The 19,315-nt window shown below is 47.1% G+C and overlaps 1 protein-coding gene across 1 annotated transcript; it reads left to right on the forward strand.

Annotated features, from left to right (window-relative positions):
• The first annotated feature begins 2,223 nt into the window (after positions 1-2,223).
• Positions 2,224-17,638, forward strand: GARIN1B (golgi associated RAB2 interactor 1B). Its single transcript, XM_047095244.1, has 7 exons — positions 2,224-2,472; positions 3,557-3,741; positions 4,852-5,104; positions 9,798-9,919; positions 12,588-12,625; positions 15,957-16,129; positions 17,579-17,638. Exons 1-7 carry the CDS (start codon positions 2,224-2,226, stop codon positions 17,636-17,638), a joined length of 1,080 nt encoding a protein of 359 aa, XP_046951200.1.
• The last annotated feature ends 1,677 nt before the right edge of the window (positions 17,639-19,315 follow it).

The following is a 19,315-nucleotide window of genomic DNA, read 5'->3' on the forward strand; positions in this document are numbered from 1 at the left end:
ATAAGGAGTGAAAAGAGCACTCCCCTTCCTACAAGGTTTTCTCATAGCAGTTGAACCTTGGGCTCTCATCTCTGTCGCCAGAACATAATCACATGGCCTTACCTAGCTGTAAAGGAGACCAGGAAATGTAATTTTTATTCCAGATATGTGCCCAACTAAAAATCAAGCATTCCATTAGTAAAGAAATGGAGAGAATGGATACTGGGAAAGGCAACTAAGCATGTTCCAAATGGATTTTAAAAAGTTTCAGTGTGCTACTTTGGAGGGTTCGATAGGGGCAAATAGGAAAAGTAGACATCTTTTTTTTTTTTTTTTTAACGTTTCTCTATTTTGAGAGAGAGAGTACATGTGGAAGGGGCAGGGGGTGGGGGGAGAGAGAATCCCAAGCAGGCTCCACACTGCCAGCATGGAGCCTGATGTGGGGCTCGAACTCACGAACTGTGAGATAACCACCTGAGCTAAAACCAAGAGTCAGACGCTCAATCGACTGAGCCACCCTGGCGCCCCTGGAAGGGTAGACATCTTAAAGACATTTTATCATTGCTTGGCACTTTGTTTAGAGCCGAAAGCTCACTTTCTCACAATTAGCTTTCTAGGCTGGGTCCTAAAGTCTCTTCCACATACCACGGAAGTGGACTCAACAGGCTTGTACAGAAAAGAGAAAAAGTCATCTTCCCAGCTGAAGGGGACTTTTGGATGTCTCAAGGGCCAAATATATCCAAGCCATGCATCCAGGCCAATAAGCTTTACTGTTGTGGGTAAGCTTTAACTTATATCGGTGTGTTAATTGCCATCCCATTTGTATTGTGTGTTGTTCCTAGGGAAATGTAAACCACGGGATGGGGTCTCTTGGCCCCATCCTTACAGAATGTTCCATGGAGGACATTTTCCCCACATGATAAGCAAAAGAAAATGAGGAACGTGAATAGGGAAGTTGCTTTACCAACCTAGGAGCTGTTTCAGGTGCTTGAACAGGTGCATAATAGAAGTGACCAGGTGAGGGGCTGATGGAATCAGATCAGGAAAGCCTCATGACCTTTCAGCCATCTCTCAGACTTGACAATGAATACAAAAATAAATCGCTCTGCCTGTACGTCACATATATTGGTTGTCAAGTTGTTTTTCTTTTTTAAAAACTTTTTTTTAAGTCTATTTTTGAGAGAGAGCAAGCATGAGCAGGGAGAGAGGGAGCACAGAATATGAGGCAGGCTCCATCGAGGCTCCGAGCTGTCAGCACAGAGCCCAACGTGGGGCTCAAACTCACAAACTGTGAGATCATGACCTGAGCCGAAGTTGGACGCTTAAACGACTGAGCCACCCAGGTGCCCCATCAAATTGCTTTTCTAAATTGATCATATTTGATTTTGATGGATAATACATCATTTAGTAAATTCTGGAACTTTGTCCAAATTAGAATACAATTTCTCCCTGAAGTGGACTTGAACAATGGTCAGCCTGCTGGGTTCTTTGCCCTTGACCTAGCCACCGCAGGATATGGGCTCTCGCACCTTCTGGCTCCAGGATGAGGAACGCTGTCACTCTCCGAGAAGGGGAATGGCTTGTTGATTCAGCAGAAACGCCCATCCCAGCTCTATTCTTCTCAGCTGACACCCTCACAAAGCCAGCCTCTGGGTAAGAAACTGATTACTTTACTTCTCCTTCAGTTTTACCTCCTAAGGAAAATAAGGCCTGTAGAAGTAACCACCCAGCCGTAGCAGAGCACGGAGCCCAGCAATTCCTTCTAAAACGGAACAGGCTCCTGCAGATAAACCAGGGCATGTGTGCTCCCGCATCGTGCAATGCTCTGAAGGGCTGGGTTTTAAATAGACACCGGCCCTTAAAACTGATTGCGGCAGGTTGCATTAGGAGTAAGAGAGGGTTGACAGGCAGGGAGGAAAATGCCCTCCCAACAGCCTTCCTTCCTTCCTTGCTTTCTACCTGGCTCACCACTTGCTCAGCAAGTTCTGGGGGCACTATGTCCCCGGTTCCGACAGGGGCTGGGGGGCATGAGGGCATAAACAAGCCTTGAAAGCGCTCTGGAGGAAAAGGGAGGCTCCTCTGCGTTTCCCTTTCCTGCAGGCCTGCCCTGGTTTTTTCATGATGTCATCCATTCATCATTGTGAGCTGATTGGCGGTCCCAGGCCTTGGCCAGCCGCCCAAGGCCAGGAGGGAAGAGAGAGTTACCAGGACAAACTTGTGGTAGGCCCCTGAGCATGTGCAGAAATGTTGTCATCAGTTCCACAGAGAAAGACTCAGTGGAAATCAAAGAAGACAGTACAAGTCACGAGATCCTATCCAATCTTCCCCTCCCTGAATGTCGGGGAAGAAGTCAGGGGCCTCTTGACTGTGGATGGGGAGCCAAACCCTGGAGTGGGCCTGGGTGTGGAGGAGGGATTGCTCTGCCAGATGGTTCACTCTCCAGAATTCAACCTATTTCCTGACTCAGTGGTGTTTGAAAGCAACTTTGTCCAGGTACTCTTGGGTTGTGCAGAATGGCACTCCTTGATTCTTCTAGACCTGTTCCCAAGGTGTGACTGGGAGAGTCTGTCCCTGGGACTGGCGTGGAGTGAGAACGGAGGTAAGGAGAAGTCAGTGGGCCTGGAATGCATCTGACCCTGACGTTGCAGAGCCCCAGACAAGGCTTCTTCTGGAGACGCTTGTCATCGTGGGGACAGAGGTCAGGTGTTCTCTGCTCTGAGTAGAGGATCTGGTATCCGAATCCCTCAATTTGCTTCCTCCTCCAGGCTGTCAGCCCAAAGGCATGAACAAAGAGGCAGTGAAATGAGCTGCCCTTTGAGGGTTTGTGACAGAAATGCTGACTGGTGAAAGACCAGCAGCTGGGCACCCGGAGAGACCAGGGCTCAGAATCTGCTCTCTCATCAGGAGGTGTCATCGTGCAAGTGACCGGCACACCCTGAATCCCAGTTTCCTGTCTTGTAAAAGGGGTTGGACCAACCTGGTTATTACACGCAAACACAGGAAGCAAAGACCTAAGTACGAGGGCACTCGGTGCATTTTTGTTTCCTTGCCTGGGTTCTCCTCAGGCCAGCTGGAACCCAGAATAAACAGACCTTGGGATGGCACGGGACCTTACGGTTCAGGGAAAGGAGATTATAGGGCCCCTCAAAAAAGGGCCTATAGACAACCCTGTCTAAGAAAATCCAGGAAACTGTGGGGGAGGGGTCACAGAAATGTAACACATGTCCAGGAACTCCGGGATTATGGTTCTTATAGGCGTTTAACCAATATAGGTTAAAACAGTGGTTTCAGCAAACATTGATTTTGCACCCACCCCCCCACACCAGGGGGCTTTTGGTAACATCTGGAGATATTTTTGATGGTCACAACTCGGGTGGGGAAGGGATCGCTGCTGGCCTCTAGTAGGTAGAGGCCGAGGATGCTGCTAAACATCCCCAGAGCACAGGAGACCCCTCTCCCCCAAACAAAGAATTATCCAGCCCGAAGTGCGTAGTGCCAGGGTTGGGAAACCCTCAGCTAAAATACACTGCTCCTTCTGCCAAACGCTCAGGGCTGTGCCCACGGGACTGCTTTGCAGGTCAAAAAGGGCAGGAACTGGATAGACATCTACAAAGCCTCCAACACCATGGCCGTTGGGGTGACCTCCTCCGTGCCCTGCCTGCCCCTTCCCAATATCCTCCTCATGGCTAGTGTCAAATGGCACCAGGGACAGAGCCAGACATGGAACAGACCATCTAAAGCCCCAAACATCATCCTGAAGAGGTAAGCAACACAGAGGGGAACAGAAGAGGAGTAGGGCGAGGGGCAGACCCAGAGCGGGAGGCTGCTTTGGGACTCAACTCAAGACGGGGAGAAGCAGAGAAGTCATTGGCAGTGACGTTAATTTTTTAGGCGACGGTAGCCCAAGCCCGGGTGCACTGGGAGCATCAAGGCTAAGGGGTGGGGGGCAAAGGGAAGTGTTCTGTGGCCGGTAACGAGAAGCGAGTCAACAGCCCACTTCCCTTCTTGCTGCACTCACCGCGCTGAATTCATAGGGAATCTCTCCGCCTTGGGCCGAGCGGCCAGGAAGCACTGAGGTCCAGCAAATGGAGCACCGTTTGGGAGAACACGGGTTCTAGTCTTTGGTATCCAACTGACCCCAATAATTTTTGAGTCACAAGTTATTTGCTGCCTCTCAATGTTCCTGCTAGTAAAATGAGCGGAACCAAGTCTCACTTAGAACCGTAACATACAGGGACATCACACCCCTCTGGGATGAAACAGGTCTATGTGATGTTTGGACCTCTCCAAGTAATCTGTAGGATATCTCAAGAATCCCTAGATCTTCCCAGAAATCCAGGTAAACGCGTGATGTCTCCCTGTTGACTCAGTGACCAACCTCGCCTTTATGTTCTGCGTGGGGCGATAGCCAGCCCCCTGAACTTTAGCCCCATTGCGAAGAGTAGTTGAAGCATTAGGGTCGATGAATGTGCCAACTCTGTGGCAGAGGAGGGAAGTCCCCTGCATGCTGTCAAGGAGGAAACTAAAAACCCTCTGACCCCAGCCACCTTACTCCAGGGCTGTCTCTCTCAAGCAGGACCCCAGGGAACACCGGCGTGAGAATCATGGCAGATTTCAGGGCCACACCCCAGACCTGCTGAATCGGAGTTTCGGGGGCTATCTTCAGGCGTCTTCATTTTGATCAAGCTCCCCAGCTTGATCTCTCCAAAGTGCAGCCGATCTCTCCAAAGTGGGAGCACCACTGTGCCAAGCCCTCTCTCTCCTACCCCCCAAAGCCTCAGTCCTGTGGGAGACGCTCCTCATTTTAACGAAGAGAGGGTTGGATCAGAAGCAATAGGGGTCGCCCATGTGTGTCTTCCCTTGTGGCTTCAGGATACTCCCCCTGAAGTTTGTGGAGCTCCAGGTCTGTGACCGGCTTCAACGCATCCTGCGGTTGAGGACAGTCACTGAGAAGATCTACTACCTAAGGCTCCACCCTGACCACCCAGAGACTGTCTTCCGCTTCTGGATCCGACTGGTTCAGATTCTGCAGAAGGGCCTGTCCATCACCACCAAAGACCCTAGGATTCTTGTCACTCACTGTCTGGTACCCAAGAACAGCTGCAGCCCCTCGGGAGACTCGCACGTAAGTGGGCACCAGAGCTGGCCTGTGGAGTTTAGGTGAGCTGGTATGTGAGGGTGATCCCTGCCTTAGGCCTTTGCTAATCAGCTTTATTGAGGTAGAGTCTACAGTCATGAAACCCAGCATTTTAAGGGTATAGTCCGACACTTCTCCGCAACTGTATAGAGTTGTGCCCCCTACACTGCAATCCAGTTTCAGAATACTTCATCACCCTAAAAATTTCCTTGGTCCCATTTGCAGTCATTCACATGTTCCCATTTCCTGCCCTAGGCAGCCATTGACTGGTATTCAGTCTCTATAAATTCATAGTTCTTGGACATTTCATATATATGGAACCCTACACTCTAGAGTCTTTTGTGTCTGGCTTCTTTCGCTTAGCGTGATGTTTTTCAGGCCCATCTGCGTTGTAGCATGAGGCCAACTCTGGCAGAGTCAGACTATCAGTATTTTCACTGCTGAGTCGCATCCCACGGTACAGATATAACCACATTTTGTATGTCCGTTCGTCAGTGGGTAGACATGAGGATTTTGTCCAGATTTTGACTATTATGAATGATGCCGATATGAACATTTGTGTCAAAGCGTTTGCGTAGACGTGTGTTTGATGTGTCTGGGATACATTCCGAGGAATACAATAGCTGGGTCATATATTTATGTGACTTCAAAGTAAGTTTCTATTTAACTTTTAAAAAAACTGACGAACTGTTTTTCAAAATGGCTGCACCATTTTACATTCCCATTAGCGATGCGTGAAAGTCTCAATTTCTCCGCATCCTCACCGACATTGGTGTTATCTAAGTTTTTTAGTAAGGCCATTCTAGTGGATGTATGGTGGTTTTCATTTGGGTTTCCTGAATAGCTAATGATCTTGAGAGAGTTTCTCATGGGCTTATTAGTCATTTATGTATCTTCTTTGGTGAAATGTCTATTCAAGTCTTTTGCCCATTTTTAAATTGTGTTTTGTCTTCTTATTGAGTCGTTAGAGTTCTTTGTGTATTCTAGATATAAATCCTTTATCAGACATATGTCTTGTAAATATTTTCTCCCAGTCTGTAAATTTCTTTTTCGTTTTCTTAACGGTGTCCTTTGTGTAGCAGAAGTGTTTAACTTTGATGAACTTCAATTTATCAATTTTTTCTTTTATGGATCAGGCTTTTGATGTTGTAGCTAAGACTTTTTTGTTCAGCCCAAAGTCACAAAGATTTAATCTATGGTAAGAAATATTTACTAAAGGTACTACAGTAATAGCTCAGTCACTTGCAATCATACGTTGCTGTTTTAATGTGTATCCATTTTTGAGAGACAGAGCACGAGCTGAGGAGGGGCAAAGAGAGAGGGGAATAGAGGATCTGAAGCAGGCTCCACACTGAAAGCAAAGAGCCTGACACAGGCTCAAACTCATGAACCAGGAGATCATAACCTGAGCCAAAGTCGGACACTTAACTGAGCCACCCAGGTGCCCCTAATCTATCTTTACTTATAGAAGTTTTATAGATATAACTCTTCTATTTAGGTCTATAACCTATTTTGAATTACTATTTGTGTATGGTGTGAGGTAAGAATCTAAGTACTTTTTTTTTTTTTTTTTTAACATGTGGATACACAATTGTCCCACCACCATTTGTTGAAAAGACTATCCTTTCTCCATCGAATTGTCCCGGCAGCTTTCTTGAAAATAAGTTGACCATAAATTTAAGGATTTACCTCTGGGTCCTTAATTGAGAGTTCTACTGATCTGTTTGCTTATTCTTAGGCCAATACCACATTGTCTTGATTAATATAACTTTATACTACGTTTTGAAATTTGGTGATGTACATTTTCCAAATTTTTTTCTCTTCCACATTATTTTGGCTATTCTAGATCTTTTGCATTTCCATATAAATTTTAGGATCAGCTTGTCAATTTCTGCAAAACAGCCTGCAGAATTTTTACAAGAACTTGTTGAATTTACATATTAACTTGGAGCCAATTACCATCTTATCGATATTGAGCCTTCCAGTACATGAATATGAAATGTCTTTCCATTTATTTTGATCGTCTTTAATTTCTCTTAATGTTTTTGTACCTTTCAGTAACATGTTTGCATCCTTCATTGATAGTATACAGATATACAATTGATTTTTGTGTATTAATCTTGTTCATTAGATATAGCTGGTTTTATGGATTCCTTGGGATTTTCTACACACACATATACACACACATACACACACAGATGTCATTTGCAGGCAAAGACAGTTTTACCTCATTTCTAGTCAGGATCCATTGGTTCATTGCCTTACCCAGAATCTTCAGTGCAATGTTTGTTAGAAGTGGCAAAAGTAGGGGCACCTGGGTACCTCAGTCAGTTAAGCATCTGACTCTTGATCTCAACTCAGTCCTTGATCTCAGGGTTGTGAGTGCCAGGCCTGCATTGGGCTCCACACTGGGCTTGAAACCTACTTGGCTTGTTCCTGATCTTAGGAAAATAACATGCAGCCTTCCGTTAAGTATGATGCTCATTATGAGATTTTGGTTGCTGCCCTTTATCATGTTGAGGAAGTTCCCTTCTATTCCCTGTTTATTGAGAGTTTTTACCATGAATGGGTATTGGATTATGTCAAATGCTTTTTCTGCAGCTACTGAGATGACCACGTGGTTTGTCCTTTATTCTATTAATACAGTGTCTTGCATTACTTGAGTTTTAGATGTTAGACCAACCTCATGTTCCTGCAATAAATTCCACTTGGTCATGGTGTGTATAGTCCTTCCTCAATGTTATTGGATTTGGTTTGTTAGCATCTTTTTTTTAAATATTGATTTTTATTTATTTTGCGAGAGAGAGAGAGAGAGAGAGAGCGAGCATGAGCAGGGGAGGGGCAGAGAGAGAGAATCCCAAGCAGGCTCCCCGTTGTCAACGCAGAGCCCAACATGGGGCTCGATTGCTCAAGATTATGACCTGAGCCTAAATCAAGAGTCGGACGCTTAACCAACTGAGTCACCCAGGCACCCTGGTTTTTGTTAAGGATTTTTGCATCTATGTTCGTTAGCGATATTTGTCTGTAGTTTTCTTGGGACACCTTTGTGATACTCTGGCTTTGGTCTTAGGGTACTATTAGCCTCATTGAATGCTTTTGGAAGTGTTCTCTCTCCCATCTATTTTCTGAGTCTGTGAATAATTGGTATTACCACTTCTTTAAATATTTGATAGAATTCACCAGTGAAGCCACCTGGGCATTGCCCCAGGCCTTAAGATGTGACATAAGACCAATTTGAGCTGGCACATAAACTCTTTGAAGGCAGGGGTTTTTCTCTGTCTTCTTAGCATGATCCCTAGTGTGTGGCACACAGCTGACATCTAATACATACTGAATGAATGAATGAACAAATGAACGTGAGGAGTATGAACAGCTAGAGTGCCTTTGGGGACATCACAGGCAGCAAGAAAGAGGGCAATTTGACCTTCGTGTAAAAAGCAGCTCAAAATGGGATTTTTCTTAGAGAAATTAATTTTTAAACCATTCATTAAATTCTTACAACAGGTATTTGATTCCCCCTACATTTAAATATAAAAACAAGTAACAAGGGACACCTGGGTGGCTCAGTCGGTTAAGTGTCCAACTTCGACTCAGGTCATGATCTCGCGGTTCATGAGTTCGAGCCCCACATTGGGCTCTGTGCTGACAGCTCAGAGCCTGGAGCCTGCTTCAGATTCTGTGTCTCCCTCCCTCTCTGCCCCACCCGTGCTCATGCTCTGTCTCTGTCTGTCTGTCTCTCTCTCTCTCAAAAATAAATGAACATTAAAAAAAAATTAGAAACAAGCAGCATAAGCTTTTTTAAAGCTTATAAGAATAGGCTATTCAGGGGCGCCTGGGTGGTGCAGTCGGTTAAGCGGCCGACTTCAGCCAGGTCACGATCTCGCGGTCCGTGAGTTCGAGCCCCGCGTCGGGCTCTGGGCTGATGGCTCAGCGCCTGGAGCCTGTTTCCGATTCTGTGTCTCCCTCTCTCTCTGCCCCTCCCCCGTTCATGCTCTGTCTCTCTCTGTCCCAAAAATAAATAAAAACGTGGAAAAAAAATTAAAAAAAAAAAAAGAATAGGCTATTCAGTAACACAAGAAGGTATGTTAATAAGAATAGATTATTGGGGAGCCTGGGTGGCTCAGTTGGCTAAGCGTCCTGCTTCGGCTCAGGTCACACACGATCTCACAGTTCATGAGTTCAGGCCCCGCATCCCGCTCTGCACTGACAGTGCGGAGCTTGCTTGGGATTCTCTATTTCTCTCTCTTTCTCTGCCCCTCCCCTACTCTCTCTCGCAAAATAAATAAATAAACTAAAAAAAAAAAAAATAGATTATATACCAAGCACTAGGTGTAAGTGATGAATCACTAAATTCTACTCCTGAAAACAATATTACACTGTGTGTGAACTAACTCGAACTTAAATAAAAATTTGAAGGAGAAAAAGATGAAAAAGATTATCTACTAAATGATGTCTAAAGTTTTCAATGACTATAGTATCCTTAAGGCACCAAAGGATATTTACAAGAATACAGGGAGTATAAACAAACAGATATGGCCTCAGAATTGCCTCTCTGAGCAGCTGACACGGCAGCCCAGTCGAACAGTTTAAGCCCCAACACTCTCAGGTCTGGACCACGATTAGGAAAATGCAGACACCCTAAGGCGTTAACCACCTGGCTTTGCTTTTTTTCTCCATCTAGTTAGTACAGAAGAAACCCCAAGCCTCCCAGCCCAGCGAGAGCCTCATGCAGCTGATGGCGAAAGGGGAAAGTGAAGCACTCTCTCAGATTTTTGCCGACTTGCACCAGCCCCGCCAGTTAAGGTACGTGACTTAAACTGGGCCAGTCTGACACCCCTTCTGTGGCCCAGATGGCCTGGGCCATGAGATCCAGAAACCAAATAACTTGGGAAAGGAGCAGAGGGAGGAGCATGGAACGCTGCACTCAGTACCCAGGCTTTACCCTTGACTAGGGCCAACCTTTTGCCGGTTCTCTTTGCCTTATTCTCCTCCACACAGCAAGCACTGTAGGCTTGACTCCAGAGGAGGAATGTTATAAAAAAACAAAAGTAACTCTTCAATTATAAGAACACATTAGTAGCACAGGTGGGAAAGCAAAACCTTGTTTTGAATCCAGTTCCTAGTTCTACAGAGAAATAACTAAAACATTGTTTCAAACGTTATCTACTCACTGAGTTCACCTGGCCTCTGCTGGGATTCAGGGAGCCTCTGTGGTTGTTTTCTAAATGTATAATCTGTTCTGGAAAACTCCATGGTCCAGGCCCATCTTATCCATGCCTGAGGAAATGTCCCTGTGTTGTGCAGGTGACTTAGGATGTAGTCTTAAGATTGGTTGACGTGAGACAGGCGTTGAAGGCACTTAGATCACAGGGCACCACGAGCAGAGCACAAAGATAACGTGGGAACCGGTGTCCTAGAGAACCGAAATCAGTTGCTAAATGTCACCAGAAGAGAAAAATGACGTTTTAGAAGATTTTTGTCACAACAGGGACCAGCAACTCAGAGACACAACAGAAAAAAAAAGAGGCTTTTTTCCCGAGTGCTGGGGGTAAACCAGTAGGGTTGGATAATCTCTTAGTAAGAATAATCTCTTACTGTGATTAAGAGCTCATGCAGTCCTGGGCACAAGTCACTGCTCTGACCGTGAGCCCTTGGGCACATTGTTTCATTTTTCTGGTCCTAAGTTTTCAGATCTGCAAAATGGAAACTATGATAGTGCCAACCTCATCCAGATATTGTAAGATTAAATGAGCTCATACGCATCAGTACTTGGCAGGGTCCTCAGCAGATTTAGAGGCAGACATAAGGAGATTCTCAATATTAACTTGAATCATTAACTTGGGCTGGAAGCTGTAAAGTATTAACACAAGAAAAAAACTTGTTAGTTGCCCACTGCTAAAGAATTTATACTGGAGGTTGTCACGCTGTGTATCACACAGAGACCTGCAGTTAAGAAATTTCTAGGTAAAATGTAGCATTGCTGAGCTGGTGACCCCTGGACTCTAATAGAGAAAGATAGATTGAAACAACTTTATGACTGTCTCAAAATGTTAAATCATGGATTTTTTTTTTTTTTTGCGGAAGGATAGCTTTTGTTTATATTCATGGCCGCAATTCAGTCGCATGGCCATACCCAACTACGAGGGAGCTGGGAAACGCACTCATCATTGTGCATAGAGTACATAATCATGTGCCTAAAGCAAAATTAGATGCTCTGTCCCCGAGGGAGAAGGGAAGAAGGGATACTAGGGGTCTATTGGCCAATTCTGGCACAGGCAGCTTTTAATATTTCCAGAAGGTCAGAGCAGTGTAGGAGCATTAGGCACTAACCAGATAAAGGGTGGAGAATGCTGTGCAGGTTAAGGGGACAAACGAGGTTTCGTCCTGAGGAAGAGACTTGGTGAGTTCGGAGAAGGAGAAGGAAGGGCCAGTGGGGAAGCAGCGGTGGCGGAAGGACCTAAGTACAAGTGGGCAGGGTCTGGGGCACCTGGGTGGCTCAGTCGGTTAAACGTCCGACTTTGGCTCAGGTCATGATCTCACAGTTCGTGGGTTTGAGTCCCGTGTCGGGCTCTGGGCTGACAGCTCAGAGCCTGGAGCCTGCTTCTGATTCTGTGTCTCCCTCTCTCTCCACCCCTCCCCTGCTCACGCTCTGTCTCTCTCTGTCTCTCAAAAATAAATAAATGTAAAACAAAACAAAACAAAACAAAAAAACAAGTGGGCAGGGGCCGAGCGGCAGCTGGGAAGCCATGTGAATGAATTTAGAGTTCAGTGTAATGGGAGCCTTAGCCTCATCTTAAACTGGGAAGTGATGTGATCCAATTTACATTTTGGAAAGGTCATGCTGGCTGTTCAGTGACAGTTGGTTTGAAGAGAGGGAGAGTAAGTGTGGAGAGACCAGCCAGGAAGCCGGGGCAACCTAGTCTGGCTTGTCATGTCCCAAATGGATCAGAGAGATGTGAGAAACAGGGGAAATGACTTCCGGCTGCACTGTTATCTCAACAATTTCTTTGTGCAGGCATTTGGTTTCTTCTCTTTAATTTCCCGGGACGAGGCCCCGAGTGATGATTTTTCTCCTCATTCAGGCAGGTTCTAGTCTGGTTGCAATTATATCAGTTTTTGCACATTGGCAACAACAAGCAACTCACAGCAAATAAAAATAAATGGCTGAGACAAAGGACCAAACAGATGGAGTCACACCCATTCCTCCTCAGCAAAATCAGCGGCATGGATTCTGCTCCCCGTCCCAGCCCCCTCCCTCCTCTCCCTTCCCTATTTTTTCTTCTGGTGCTTTAACATGCGTCGCACCCACCCAGTGTAGCCACAGCTGGTCTTTTTCATATTTATATCTGCCTCTCAAGCTTTTGCATCAAGCAAAATAGAACTAGAGACAAGATTTGAAATGAGAGTTTCATGCTCTGTTCTTTTCCTTTTGACCTTCATCTCCTTGATCCTGAAATGGCTGGAGTTCCAGGAGCAGCAAAAAGACACAGACCAAAAGGGACAGCCCAGGTAACGGAGAGCACGGGGCGCCCATTTCTTGGAGAACTTTCTGCTCCACAGGTGTAGGAATAAGTTCCCCCTCCAGCTCCCCACCCCAGCTTTCCTGGATCTCTGTCTTCCTTCCGTACGTTAGTGTGAGTTCCTCTAGGCTCTTTGGCCACCAGAGTCAAGTTGGCAACAAATCTTACCAATTTCTTCCTTTGAAGTTTCTCCATATTCTTTACTTCTGTTCTACTCCCGCGGGTTCTCCCCTAGTCCACCTGGTCAGCTCATGCCTGGCCTGCGGTCATTTTCCACGAGTGCGTCCATTTCCTCATTCAGAAACACGCAGTGGGCACTTGGTAAGCGCCAAACACTGTTGAAGGCTTCCGATCACAATGAAGAAAGAGACACAGTACCCCCCTGGAAAGCGTTTACAATTTGGTGGAGTCAGATGGGTAAATCCTAAAGTCACAAAAACTCTATTTCTAGGCAACATTCAAAACTCACCCCTGGGGTCCCTCACTCCTCCCAGGAAGCTGCTCAGGAAGGCGGGGGTCTGAGCGGAGTCAGGGAGAATGAGTACAAGCAGGGCTGGCCGAAGCGGAAGAAGCAGGGCATGCTAGGAGGAGACAGGGTCTGTGTGAGAGAGCATGAGACATTCTGGAAACAGCAGCCGGTTCCCCATGAATTTCCAGGTTCTGTTTACCCCATATCCACTCATTTTGGCGTGCATGACCCTGCATAAACTTCCCCTCTTACCCATCTCACCCGATCACTTTCTCCCCCTCAAATAGAAGCCCCGTCCGTGCCTCGTCTTCTCCAGCCCAAATCTGCTCCATTAAGCCTTGGCTATGCTTCTCTATGCCTTATTCATCCCGTCTGCTCCACCCTAAATCCTACCTGTCCTTCTGGATAAATCTTTCCTTAGTCATAACCTCTCTTACATTATTCCCTAATTGCTACATAGGCTTAAGTCTTTTTTTTTTTTTTTTAACATTTAATTATTATTGAGAGACAGAGTGTGAGCATGGGAGGGGCACAGAGAGGAGCAGACACAGAATCTGAAGCAGGTTCCAGGCTCTGAGCTGTCAGCACAGAGCCCGACGCAGGGATTGAATTCACAAACTGAGATCATGACCCGAGCCGAAGTCAGACGCTTAACCGACTGGAGCCACCCAGGCGCCCCAACATAGGCTTAAGTCTTATCTCTTCAACCAACATTCATTCTTTTCATGCCTCTGAATTATTTAGCTGCCGTGGCAAGCACAGGGCTAAGAACACAATAGGGCTTCCATAAGTATCTGTGTACCACACCACTAATAAATTATCCCTCCACATTGGCTCAGAAGGCAACCGTAATGTCACAGTTAGGAATTTAGAGGAGCGTGTAGATCCCAGAGAAGCTCTACCAACTTTCGTCCAAACCAGGGATTACAACTCAAACATCTGGAGAGTCTAGGTGTCATATAAGAAATGGTTGACTTACGGGGCACCTGGGTGGCTCAGTCGGTTAAGCGTCCGACTTCGGCTCAGGTCCTGATCCTCACAGCTCGTGAGTTCGAGCCCCGCGTCAGGCTCTGCACTGACAACTCAGAGCCTGGAGCCTGCTTCCGATTCTGTGGGTCTCTCTCTCTGCCCCTCCCCTGCTCACATCCTCTCTCTCTCTCTCTCTCAAAAATAAACAGTAAAAAAAAAAATTTGAGAAATGGTTGACTTATCTCTCAACTCCACTGTAAGTTAAACAACAGCTGGGCTGACACCTGGAGGTCAGCACTGAGGAGGCAATAGGACATGGCAGGGACAGTGACAATGACAAAGTGAAGGTTTCAGTGGAGCCTTTAATTGTCACCATGCTGGAACACAGATCTGGTGTTGCCAGATACCCTGAGTTTTCTTTTTCTTTTTTTTTTTCCAACGTTTATTTATTTTTGGGACAGAGAGAGACAGAGCATGAATGGGGGAGGGGCAGAGAGAGAGGGAGACACAGAATCGGAAACAGGCTCCAGGCTCTGAGCCATCAGCCCAGAGCCTGACGCGGGGCTCGAACTCACGGACCGCGAGATCGTGACCTGGCTGAAGTCGGACGCTTAACCGACTGATACCCTGAGGTTTCAAGAAAAGCCCCAAATCTGGATTTTTATGTGACCCTGCCCCATAAAAATGCTAAAGCACAGCATAGGCTGACAGTGGGTAAACTAAAGGTATCTGCAGACCAGATTCAGCCTGGAGGCTGCCAGTTCACAGCCCCTATTCTAAACGGTGAGTAGAGCTGGCCCACGTTTTCCCCAAGGCTAAGAATGCTGTCTCCTGTCACGTGACAGATAATACAATGGTGATGCATTGTATTGAATGTTTTCACACTTACATTCAATCACACACCCACGCTCAAAACATACCCCATGGGATTATGGTTGAGGAAGACAGAATATTTCAGTTTCAGAGTCAGAGGATATGTGTGCCATGGGAACTACCACTCCCGAGCCGTCCCAAGGCTGTTTTCGATGAATTATCCTAGGACGTCCTCAGGACCCTTCTCTTTCCTTGAAACTGAAGAACCGTCTTTCCTCCGCGGGCCAGGTAGCATACCCTTTGAGTTTGGAAGGATAGTCACACTTCAGCCTCCTGGAACTTCTGGATGAAAAGAAGGAGAGAGCTACATTGGGAAAAACCAGCGTCCCAAAGCTTACCTGTGTGGCTGAACCTTTCAACTCCCCATCGGTGTGGGTGGTGGGGCGTATTGTGGGGCTTCCCAAGCTATAATGTGCAAATAGTCCCCGGGGAATCTTGTTAAAAATGCAGATTCCGAGTCAGTAGATCCGGGTGGGCCCGAGACTCTGCATGCTCCCGGGTGATGGCAAAGCTGCTGGGCTGCAAGCCACCCTTTGAGTGGCTGAAGCCAAGTGGACCAACAACAGGCTCTGGCCTAAGGCCATCTGGGTTCCAGGCCATTGCCAGTTCAGCTAGCTGAATCTCCTGGGGGAAATTCACTCAGTGATCCTCTCCAAGCCACATGGGTTCTCTCCTTTTACTGGCACTGCCTTGTTCAAATGGTAGGATGGTTAAAACATGGGCTCTGTTGCCTAGCTTTGAATTCTGGCTTTGAATTCTGGATCTGACTCCTCATTTCATGACCATAGGTAAGCAAGTTAACCTCGCTGGGCCTCAGATTCCTAGGAAAATGGAGACTAGAGCAGCACTGACCTCTCGGGGTTGTTGTGAAGATTAAAAGAGCATTAATACATGGGATTGTTTGGAACCATATCTGGCCCATAATAAGCACCCTACACGTGTTGGCCATAACCCGTGAGACTGCTCTGTGAATTAAAGTACAAACAAATGCATTCCCTTTTTAACCTAGAGAAAGATACTCCCAGTGAAGACAGCATCCCTTGTACCCGAGACCTCAGCTGGAGGGACTCGTTCACTTATGGAGAGTGGGAAAGAGAGAACCCCTCGGGTCCACAGCCCCTTTCACTCCTCAGCACCCTGGCAGCCTCCACGGGGCCACAGCTGTCCCCACTCATAGGTAAGGTGATGGGATTAATCTGACCGCCTTCGTGGGACAGGCCTGGGGTTCCACCTCAGGCCCGGGGTCAGGTCCTAGGATCCTGGGGGTGATTCCAGGAGGCCGTGAGTGGGAGTGGGGGTGCCAGCCAAAGGCAAGTTCACCATCTTTGTTTGTGCCCTGTTCTCTACCTCCAACTGGGCTGAGCGGAAACCTTAAATGTTGCAGTTGCAAAGCCCGCAGAGGCCCCTGGGAATTCCTGCAAGTGGCCCTGAAGGGACAGAGACCAGGACATCACAGTTGTGGCTAGCCCTGCTTTCTCCCCCGCTGTGCGGGGGAGTGCCTCTGGGGCTCTTCCCCTGAGGGAGTGGGAAGCTGGCTCTCCCTTTGCCTTTCCAGAGCTCTCGGGGAGCCCCAACCTTCTGCAGAGAGTGAGAAGGAGCAAGGCCAAAACGGGTGGGGTGGAGGTGATACTTCTCTGGAGCCCAGCTCTTATCTTTCCATGTTCCAAGGCTCGTCCATCCATCCATATATTCATTTGGCAAATATTCGTTAAGTACTTCCCATGTGTCTCTGCTTGACCAGAGATGATCTCCCAAGAAGGGAGGAGTGGTTTGTGTTTTCTCAAGTCAAATATTATTAATAAAGCACTAACTCTTACAAGTACTTGTTATTAATAGTTGACAATTTAAAAAATAGCATATCTACATGCCCATAGAAGAGCTTTTTAGGCAAGCTATTGCTCATGGGACATCTTTCTCTCCTACACTAACAGGAAATTGTATTTGAACCACGCTTTCATTCTGGGGAGAATCTATGCAGCCCTCACCAATGCCACTCTGCAGCCTTCAGCTTTCTGAGGGACTCTATCTGGATGTGGAGGAGGAGAAAGCTGCAACTAAGGAAACACTAGAATCATCTCACGCTGATAGCATAGCCTTTCCTTGGAGAACCACTTGCGAGCACGGCTCCGGGTGAGAAGTATTATTCCTGCATCGTTCTAGTATGTAATTCCACGTACTCGGGGTCCGCACCGCCACCTGTCACCACACCTAGCCTCCATCCCACCACCAGAGCGAGCACAAGAAGACACGCTCTCAGAAGGGCCAGGGCCCAGAGGTGGAGAGAAGGAAGGAAAGGGAAGCAGGACCGGAGGAGACGTGGAAGAGACCAAAGTGGAGACGAAGAGAGGAGGTGGAGGGAGGAAGTCCGAGAAGAGGGGAGATCTCGCGGCGAGGCGGTAACAGAAGGAAACAGAGGGACCTGAAAAAGAAGCTGGAGAGGATAAGAGAAGAAACACACCACTGAGAGATGCCTCACCAAGCTTCTATTTATCTAATTTAAAACTTGAAAGTAAGGCCATAAACCAAAAGAGAAATGTCTTTTCTTCTCTGTCCAGATTACTCGGGGTAAATAGGAGGGGCCAGAAACTCATTCCAGCCAAGAGCCTCTCCTTAAGTTTCCTTTTTTGCCAGTTTTTGTTGGTGGTGGTGGTGGTGGTGGTCATCATCGTCGTCGTTGTCCCTCTCTTCTGATTCAAGCTTTGCACCTCCTTCCTTAGGACTTGCTAGCCTAGCCTTGGCGATTCAAGTGAAGGTTTGGGGTTGAGACTGCAGTTTCCTGCAGGAGGCAGTGTAAGTGTGTGAGGTGGGGGGAATTTCTCTTTTTGTGGTCAAACTTTCTAAGTTTGCTGTTGTGCCTCAGTCCTACTAGCACTGGCTCAATTTCTTTTGCATATGACACCCCCATGAAACGTCGACATACCTCGTTCGTGCTTATTAAACTAGCGATTCCGCGGAGAGGAGGTACGGCCTCAAAGCGTGGGGAAGTCAGAGGTTCCAGGGTCAAAGCGAAGGTAAAGTCAGAGGTTCACAAGTTATAGGTCAAGGGAGACACAAAGGAGTGTCTGTCAGCTGGCCGATGGACTGGCCTCTTTGTTTAAAATGTACACTACTTCATATTCAGTAAAAAACAGGCTATGAGCGTTTCCAAAAAGCTGCCCAGACTTCCAAGTGGAAAACTTTTTCAGGTGTCTTGCTTTGTTTTAAGATATTCTAGGAAGGTCTTTTCCTTCACTGGAGTAATTTTCAGATTGAAATGGTTGGAGGACTAAAAAGTCAGTTCCTGGATCACCACCGCTCTTTCCAATTGTTTTGTCCTAATTCTTGGTGATTTCAGTATCCACCTAGATGATTCCCCCCATGCCCTGGTCACTGTTCCTTGAGCTGCTGCCCAGTAATCCTGCCCATTACTCTCATCGGCCACTGACTCCCATGATTTTATCCTGGAGTCTGTCATTAATAACTGCACCCCTCCCCCATTACTCCCACTCTCCACCTCCACTGCCTCCCCTCTTTCCCTGAGTCCAATAATCCTTCCACCCACCACAATCTTCTGCTCCTGCTGGGTTTCCACGGTTCCTCACCCTCCTCGTGTCCTCATTTCCCTCCCCTCCAGCCTCGATTCCATATTCCATATTCAGCATGCACCCTCAACACCTTGTGTCTCTTCCACTTTATTTCATTCACTTGGCTAAGTCCAGTTCTGCCCACTCCATGCTCGCATCATGCTGCAAAACTTGCTTGGAGAAAACCATGGGACATACCCACCAGTCTTACCTCCAAGTCGTCATCTCAAGTCTCAGGAGGGTCCTTAATGTTGCCCAGAGATGCGTCCCTCATCTGCTGTGACAGCTGAATGGCTACTTCATACCTCTTGCCTCACACACACACCCCCAGTGCCTTCTGATGACCCAGCTTCCTTTTTTTTTTTTTTTTTTTAATTTTTTTTTTCAACGTTTATTTATTTTTGGGACAGAGAGAGACAGAGCATGAACGGGCGAGGGGCAGAGAGAGAGGGAGACACAGAATCGGAAACAGGCTCCAGGCTCTGAGCCGTCAGCCCAGAGCCCGACGCGGGGCTCGAACTCACGGACCGCGAGATCGTGACCTGGCTGAAGTCGGACGCTTAACCGACTGCGCCACCCAGGCGCCCCCCAGCTTCCTTTTTATTTATTGTTTTATTTAAAAAAATGTTTTATGTTTATTTATTTTTGAGAGGGAGAGAGACAGAGCACAAGTGGGGGAGGGGCAGAGAGAGAGGGAGATACAGAATCTCAGCTCCAGGCTCTGAGCTGTCAGTGCAGAGCCCCAAGTGGGGGCTTGAACCCAGAGACTATGAGATTATGACCTGAGCTGAAGTCAGACGCTTAA

The sequence above is a fragment of the Lynx rufus genome, unplaced genomic scaffold (genome assembly GCF_022079265.1).
Source record: "Lynx rufus isolate CCGP_SWC_20201006 ecotype Redwood Valley unplaced genomic scaffold, mLynRuf1.p SCAF_4, whole genome shotgun sequence".
NCBI classification, from domain to species: Eukaryota; Metazoa; Chordata; class Mammalia; order Carnivora; family Felidae; genus Lynx; species Lynx rufus.